Here is a 9,326-nt window from a genome sequence, read left to right as displayed (position 1 = left end):
TTATTAACTTTTGAAAATGTTAAAAATAGTGCTAACAACATCAATACTTTCTATGTGTGTATTTAATATTGCATCATAATGGCATATTAAGTGTATCAAAATATAAAAGTTACGCATCCTATTGACATCATCTATGTTTCAAAATACATAGATTTTGCATCATGTTAGGTTATTTTTTTGTTCGTTTAAAAACTTGATGGTAAATGGATCAATAGAGAGGAGGTAGAAAGGATCAGCAAGGCCAAGGCTTATGGTCAAGATGATGAATAAGGTGCTTAAGGACTAGTTAGGTCTATAGCCATCTTCTCGATTGAATTTATCGTGGTGCTTTTAGATTTCAATGACTAAAAGGATAATGCAAGAGGTGTAACAGGGAGCTAAGGCCAAGATTTTAGTTTGATTGTAAAAAGTTAAATGATTAGAGATAAAATAAATGTTCAAAGATTTAGTGATGCAATTGTGGTTGGTGTCATCTATATGTTCCTTGACACAATCCTTAAAATATGGCCCAATTTGACCAATAGTAAATAAACAAAAATATTAATAAATTCAAATTCAAATTGCAAATAATGTTATACTATATACTTAAAAGTTACAAAACATTGTACTTAAAACATATAAAGCATATATAAATCTTACTAATTATAAATATTACCAAAAATAATTACACGTAACCTTTAATGACCAACTAGATACTAGAGGTGGTGCATGTCCTCCTACAATATGAAAACTTTACCCATTATTAATTTTCATAAATATTAATATTTAATAGATAGTTTAAAAAATATATAACATATTATATTTAATTACCCACTATTAATTTTCATAAATATTAATATTTAATAAATAGTTTAAAAAATATATAACATATTATATTTAATTACGAATTACTAACCGTAAATTAATTTTCATAAATATTCATATTTAATATATAGTTTGAAAAAATATATATTATATTATATTTGTAATAAAAATCACCAACTTTCAGAACAATTACAGGAAAACAAACCAACTTCTAAAACAATTATAAGAAAAGCCAATTAAATTGGATTTATAAAATAGTACAAGAATAAGTATCACCAACTTCTAAAACAATTTCCCGTAAAACAAATTAAATTGAATTTATAAAATAGTACAAGAATTAGTATGGCTCACTATTTGGATGGATGCAATCACTTATATTCGATAATCTAAGAACATTGCATCAGGTTGGTGGATGTAATCACATTTTTTAGCACTTAATGAAAGAGGCCCTACATTGGAAGTTGGACTAGGAGATGTAGCCCAGGAGAGGGGTGAACTCTTTTATCATGTTTTGTGTTATGTGTTTTATATATGCTTATTTTGTCTTTGTTTGATTGATGATAAAATTACTTTTTTTATGTGTTTAGTAAATTGATCCTCTACCAAAAACACATAATTTTCACTTACAAATTGTTAAAAATCTTCAAGTTCACATATTCAGATTAAGGATAATGTAAGAGGTGTAACAAAGAGCTAAGGCCAAGATTTTAGTTTGTTTGTTAAAAAAAATATTAGAACTAAAATAAACGTTCAACAACGAAAGATTTAGTGATGCAGTTGTGGTTGGTGTCATCTATATGCTCCTTGACACAATCTTTAAAGAATTGCCCAATTTAACCAATGTAAACTTTTCCCCAAAAGGAAAAACATTGTAATATACATTTATTGTAAATATACAAAAATATTAATATATTCAAATTCATTCTTGGGGGTATTTTTAATGTATTTTTGTTCTATATTTCATTCTTTGGGGTATTTTTAATGTATTTTCACTATATTATCATGCTACTAATGATTATGTAAGGAGTTTTTGGTTTTCTATTGGAAAAGAACATGAATTTTGTATCACGTTTCATTATGACTTGAGGTATACTTTTAAAAATAGGATTTGGGTTAGGATTCACATTTATATTGCCACTACATTTTTTGATCTTTCCCATATCGTTTCAATGTGCTTTAGGTCTAACACTATCAGGTTGCAACATTAACCATGCCTTTTTGCATGTCGTAATTTGTGTGGTAAAATATACCCTTCATGGGTGCCCTAGATTAGCACTCGATTTTTGCCTTGGTGCCCATGCTATGTTCATTTTTAGGTATATGAATCCTCTTTAGATCCCACCATGACATCAAACTTGAGCCTCATGCCTCTCTTTGTCTTTTATTTCTCGCCATTTATTACCCTTATAGGGGGATCCCCACTCTTTTTATTGTTGATTTTTGGTCACCTATGCCTATGGTATTCAATGTCTTGCTAGATTTTATCGTAGCATTGCTTGCCTTCATCACACTTCCCACCTTTGTAGCCATGCTCAATCTCTTTCCTTCACATCAACCTTACTTCCATCTTGCAACCTGTCTCACCCTTTCAGAGAGTTCATTGCAATGAGTAGATTTCCATATCCATACACTTGAGGTTGAACCCCCAAAGAGGCATCATCCGTATCCACTCATTTTTGCACACTCACACCTAGGAATTCCAACACAACTAGCTTAGGAGGAAGCCACAACACACCGTCATGGGATATACTTTCCTTCCATCCTTCCTGAAACACCTCAATTTAATCAGAGATAAGGGGGCCCTATGCTCTGAAATAATCAGCTCGAATATTGTCGAGACCCCACCATCAATGACTCCCGCTGAAAAAATTAGTTCAAGCCCCTGAAAATGTGACAGGGCCAAATCATCTTGTAAGAAAATCTCATTCAAAGACAAATCCTCACTAGATTTTGGAAAAAAATCTTTAGTCGTCGAAACCCATGGAGACAGAAGAAGATTAATGTCATTGAAACTTACCACCCCACTGCTTCAAACAATATCATTGAGCCCTCTAGATAGCTAAAAGTGAGATACAAATAATACAAAGGTCTAGAAAATAAAATATTTTATTTATTAAATACATTTAAAAATATATAATTAATAATTATCTTATTATTTTTAAATAAACTGCTACTAACTCACGTAAACAACAAATATCCAAAATACTATAAATCGTTAATTAAGCGGCAATTATATATGCCCACAAAATCAACCATCTAAACAACAAATATTCTAACATTAATTATATACCCACAAAATCAAAATATACCGCCCCACTCAATGAATTCCCAGCCTATTTATTTTTCAGCCGACGACATGCACCCCATGCAAAGAGCCGATGTCCCCATGGCGACCTATAAACATGCGAGGCTCGGCTCAAAAAAACACATCCAACAATTATTACAAGAAAAGTTTTGCAGATCAAAATCGAAGGAGTTAACACATTGACTGCGCAGTCGGGTCCTCTGACTATTGCCTTCTCTTTCAGCAATTTGCTAACAAGCAAGCATTCGAATGGACGACACATACCGTAATGAAGACAGCAATGCATCCAAATCCACAGATAGCTCACCCGGTAACGATGCTTCAGTGCACGGAGATTTTTCGGAAAAACACTCTATATGCGATTCAGCAGGACTTTTCCGAAAAGTTCAAACAAAGCAATTTGGTGTAGGTGTGTACACAGAAGACATAGTCCAATCTGTACAACACACAGGTTTAATTGGCGTTGTAATAAAAGTTGCCGATGATTCTGATTCTGATTCAGAGGAGGATGAGAGTGAAGACGAGTCTATTCCAAAAGGCTCTGCACGGATTTTTTGGACGAATTTTTCGGAGAGTACGGAGAAAGCCGATGAGCTTGAGGTGATTGACAGGGCGATCTTCCATGGTGATATTGTGGCAACGGCTTCAGATCCATCTGGACAGAGAGGCATCGTAGTTAACGTGGATGTTACAGTGGATTTATTAAGTCCCACATCAGTTAATGCTATAAGAAACGTTTCCAGCAGAGATCTTCAGCGAATAAGGGCGTTTATGCCCGGTGATTATGTCATTCATGGACCTTGGGTGGGAAGAGTCGGTGAAGTGGTTGATAATGTGACTGTGTTATTTGATGACGGATCAAAATGCGAAGTAATGAAGGCCGAACCCGACCGCCTTATTCCAATCCCCTATAATCTCCGTTATCCTTACTTTCCAGGGCAGCGTGTCCGGGGCAGTTCATCGGCAGTTTTCGAGAATGCTCGATGGTTGTGTGGTACATGGAAAAAAAGTAACAAGGAAGGTACAGTAGGCAATGTGGAAGTGGGATTAGTTTCCGTGGATTGGATTGCTGCAGCAAATCCTGATTGCAATTCCCTGACTCCTGCAGAGAAACAGGACCCTAAAGAGCTACAGCTATTATCTTGTTTTTCAGACGTTTATTGGCAGCTAGGCGACTGGTGTCTGCTTCCAGCGTCTGAAAGGAGAATGTTAGAAGTTACTATGCCTGCCACAGATGACACTGTTGCCCACAAAAAAGATAATGTGCTATTTGTGGGCAATAAAAGGACTAGGGTAGATGTCATATGGCAAGATGGTACAAGGGCATATGGTGTAGATTCTACAACCTTGATTACCATCAAAGATGTTGGGGATCATGACTTCTTTCCTGAACAGTATGTAGTGGAAAAAGGTTTGGACGATGATGATTGCGAGGCTTCTGAATCAAGACGACGAGTAGGAATCGTGCAAAATGTGGATTCAAAAGAACGCATAGCAAGAGTAAGGTGGTTGAAAGCGGTGGATTGTCCACAAGATACACTAAAATTTGATGGAGAGGAGTCAGTAAGTGTGTATGAGCTTGCTTACCATCCAGATTATAACTACTTTGTTGCGGCCATCGTTATACGTCCTCACTCTCTGGTGTTTGGGGAAGCAGATCAAGTGCTTGGCATTGTGGATCAGTTGGGTGACCATATAGAATCTAGGGATGAAATAGGACACAAAAACGTTGTTGAGACTGCAGATCTATCTACAAACCAGAAAGCTCTGAAGAAAACTCAAAAGGCAGAGGTTGACAAGAATATTGAAGAATCTTATCTATCGTGTATTGGTAACGTCATAGGTGTTAAAGATGGATACATAGAGGTAGCATGGGCAGACGGAACAGTGTCAAAGGTATGTTATTTTCTTGTTTCCTTATAGTGGAATATTACAAAGGAATGTATTTTCATTGTCTGCTGAAGTACTATCCCTTACATAGGAATGTATTTTCATTGTCTCCCTTATCTGAGAAATTGATCACGCTACCTTTATTAGTCTCAATATACGGAGATTTTGTGTAGAAAAGATTTATCTCTTTAAATATGCATTTCACTGCATCCAAGATATGAATTCCAACATTACATAAGAAGAACAATTGGCTCTTTGGTTACAATATGAAATATGAAACTACTTTGATAGTATGATAACCTAAAGGTTATTTTTATTTTTTTTAAATGTAGATGGCACCTCGACAAATATGTGTGGTTTATAGTGATGATGAAGAAGAAGATGATGATAAAGATGAGACTGCTGAAGAAGATGATATGGAACAGAGAAATGAGGAAAATACAGTGCTACACATTGATATGGAGCAGACAAATGAGGAAAATACAGTGCTAGACATTGATATGGAGCAGACAAATGAAGAAAATACAGCGCTAGACATTGATATGGAGCAGACAAATGAGGAAAATACAGTGCATAGCTTGTCTAGCAGTAGTTGTCATGAGCCAGGGCAATTTAAACATTTTGATAGTATAAGTGACGCTATGGATCACTTTTATCGGAATGAAACAATACAGGTACATTTATCAAAGGGCATGCTTTTCTCATTCCGTTTAGTGATTTTTTGGGGGTCATGATTGAAACTTTTGAACATCTTCGTGCAGCCTATCAATAAGCGGAAATGGATGAAGAAAATTCAACATGAATGGAACAATCTTGAAAAACACTTACCAGGTAACTCATCCTAAGCCATGCAGGCCTGTTTTCCACTGGTTTATTAAATGAGTTCATGATATTTGAACATTCACTAATACTGTTTTTCACTGGTTTATTAAATGAGTTCGTGATATTTGAACATTCACTAATAGGGAAACGCTATTCTGGGCAGTCATATTTCCTTCAATTTTGCCTCTATTCTGGCCAGTCATATTTCCTTCAATTTTGCTATTTTTGTCTTTTGTCTTCTCAGTTTTCAATATTGCTTTCTTGTTTTCTCTTGAGTAGTAGGAAGTTGCAAAGTAACAAATTTTGTAACCCAATTATTCATGAGAATACGTTGTACTCATGATGTGTACTAGAACAAATAAAAATATGGGCATAGAGTATTTCGAGCTCTTTATTTTTCTGGTTGTTCTAACTTGTAATTTATAAACTCTGCATTGATTGACAGATACAATTTTTGTTAGAATATATGAGGATAGGATGGATTTGCTGAGAGCTGTAATTGTTGGAGCAGCCGGGACTCCGTATCAAGATGGACTTTTCTTCTTTGACATTCATTTTCCATCGGAATATCCCGATATACCACCTGTAAGCATTAGTTTAACTAGAACTGTTTGATTTTAAAGTGAAATAAATGAGATCTCAAGTTGTTTTGTTTTGAACTCAATATGGAAGTCAGTCTCATTTAGCTTTAATATGTTGGTTTTGCAGTTAGCTTACTACCATTCTGGTGGGTTACGGTTGAATCCAAATCTATATAAGAATGGAAAAGTCTGTCTGAGTCTTTTAAACACATGGACAGGCAAAGGGAATGAAGTGTGGAACCCGTTGTCATCAAACGTTTTACAACTACTTGTTTCTATTCAAGGATTGGTACTAAATGATAATCCTTATTTTAATGAACCTGGATTTGAGAAACAGATTGGTTCAGCGATAGGGGAGAAGAACTCGTTAGCCTACAAAGAAAACTCTTTTCTCCTATCGTGCAAGTCAATGTTGTACGTATTGCGAAAGCCTCCAAAGGTAGAAATCTCGCGAGATTTTCATTTACAGTTATCTTTTTTAATCATTCTTTGTCTAGGAATGATTCTAAATACACCCATGCTCATCATCTGTGCAGCATTTTGAGATGTTTGTTAAAGGGCATTTTCAAAAACGCGGTCACTGTATTCTTCGTGCGTGTGATGCTTATATCAAAGGGGCTCCAGTTGGATCACTATCAGAGAATTGTACAATTGTTGGAGAAGAGTCTGAAAATCCGGGTGCTACTTCTGCTGGCTTCAAGCTTATATTACTTAAAATTGTTCCTAAACTTATTGCAGCATTCACTGAAATTGGACTAGATTGCCAAGAATTTCAGTAGTCATAACGTATGCATTAAAGTCACAAATTCCATCAACTATTGGCTTCTTACTTGGCAAATACAAATGTGGTTATGTCTTTCAAAGGCTTGATGTGGAATTCAAGAGCTATGTACTGTAGCAGAAGTTGTGATTGCAGCGGCCAACCTGGTGCAATGTTCTTAGATTATCGAATATGTGTGATTCTATCCATCCAAATAGTGAGCCATACTAATTTTTGTATTATTTTATGAATTCAATTTAATTTGTATTACGGGAAATTGTTTTAGAAGTTGGTGATACTTATTCTTGTACTATTTTATAAACTCAATTTAATTTGCCTTTCTTGTAATATGGTTCGTTTATCAAATTCCAAAAACCTCTCATTTAAACTTAGCTATCATGGTTGGTGGATATGAAGGAATCTTTGCAACATTTCTTTCTAGATTTAAATATTTAATGATTTTTTTTGTTTTAGTTATTAACTTTGAGCATGATTTTTGACAAGGTGGTGATGAATTTCAAAAAAGCAAAAAAGGTTTTTGTAAAAGGAGGGTCCATGGGTTAGATTTTGATGAAAAGTTAGCTATTGTCTATGTGTTTTTTCATGGGAGATAAGTGCAATTTTTTTTTAAGTTAAACGTGATATCATTTTGTCATGAAAAGTGGGGGAAAGGAGGGTCGATGGAAGGAAAAACAGAGTTTTGAAGACGGAAGTGGATTTTGATAAGGGGGAACGAGAGGGTGTTGTCTCTAAGAACTCGAATACACTACGATTACGGTATGGACATGAGTTAGGAGGGAAATGAAACTTATGAATTTTGCATGGGGTTTCTTTGCACTAGAAAGCTAGATAGGCGATTTCTAGTTGGCAGGGTGGCATATTCAGGAGGAACACTGCAATCGAGCCACCATAACAACATTGGGATATTCAATCAGATTGTCATAGGAGGAACACTACTCTGTGTCAACGTAACCAAGTTTTTTTCTTGTTAATTATATGAATTGCTTACGAATCAAATTGTGCTCATTTCAAATGTGTTTGTTAAATTTATGCTATTAAACATAGTAATCATAAGTCTGTTGTGAATGAAAAATAAAAACTAAGTATGCAAAGTATTGCTTATATAGATGGGTTGGGAGTAGTGATAAAATATATATAGACACTTGTTGGACCCTATTTTATATGGTGTTTTCGTCCTTATCTTCTATAACTGATCAATTTGACCTTTTCTACCCTTGTCTATTTGCTCTGCCAACCCTATCTGCTTCAACTCTCTTTTGTTGTGTAACTAAAGCATTGCAACCCTCCCCACAAGTTTCAAGGATGTTGAAGAGGAAAACCATTAGTAAACCCAAGGGGGTGTCACTTACAGTTATCATAAACCTTGATTGTGACATTTTGAGTTGTAATATATGCCCCCTAATGTATGAGATTAGAACAGAAGTTGATGGTTGAATATGGGTATGATAGATGGGGGGAACCAAGGAGGTGGAACCTGTAACAGAATATAAAATTCATAGACAAAATACAAATAATATATATCCCCAAGGTAGGTATACCCATACTCGGTACTAAAATAAGAGAGCATGGTCGCCCACGCAACATACTACAAACTCATGTCATCGAGGACCGATCATGATATAATGTAGGTCGTTGTCATAGTAGATATTAGTAGGGCTAAAGATACCAATGTCAATGCCCAAATGATGGCCCTCAAGGTATAAATATACATTCTCCAACATAGCTTGGGGGAGGTAATGTGCTTGAGTGAGATAGCCCCATGCCCCAAGGTATTTGGTTCATCCCAATTATATGAATCACTACATGCAAATGAATGAGATGATGTCGAGCATGCGAGTAGACTATCTAATTACCAAGTGGTAAGGGATCCCTTTAACATACATGAGGAAGACCACCACTAATGAAAATGGTTCCCAATTTATCTAACATAATCTATCAAGTGTGAATTCAAATGAACTAATGTCAAGCACTGTAAGGTCCTCTCTTAGGGTCCTCTACCAGATCTATATTCTCTAATTTTAAATGCAATAAAAGGGCAATTATTTATTTTCTGACAAGACATTTAAACGATGATAATTTACCATTTTAAAATCTAATTCCTACAATTTAAATAGTGAACATTTTAATTCAATCACTCACGTGA

At 35.1% G+C, this 9,326-nt stretch overlaps 1 protein-coding gene across 1 annotated transcript; it reads left to right on the top strand.

The window, feature by feature from the left end:
- Positions 1 to 3,358: 3,358 nt before the first annotated feature.
- On the top strand, positions 3,359 to 7,181 carry LOC149204913 (putative ubiquitin-conjugating enzyme E2 23). The gene is made up of 6 exons (XM_089397243.1): positions 3,359 to 5,005; positions 5,332 to 5,673; positions 5,761 to 5,830; positions 6,267 to 6,406; positions 6,530 to 6,841; positions 6,939 to 7,181. The coding sequence occupies exons 1-6, from the start codon at positions 3,359 to 3,361 to the stop codon at positions 7,179 to 7,181; spliced, it is 2,754 nt and encodes a 917-aa protein (XP_089253369.1).
- Positions 7,182 to 9,326: the final 2,145 nt, after the last annotated feature.

This window comes from Pinus tabuliformis, chromosome 1_2, assembly GCF_031772625.1.
Source record: "Pinus tabuliformis cultivar Carrire ecotype Pingquan chromosome 1_2, CPIR1, whole genome shotgun sequence".
NCBI lineage: Eukaryota > Viridiplantae > Streptophyta > Pinopsida > Pinales > Pinaceae > Pinus > Pinus tabuliformis.
Note: the sequence above shows the minus strand (reverse complement) of the source record. Positions and strands in the feature narration are given on the sequence as shown.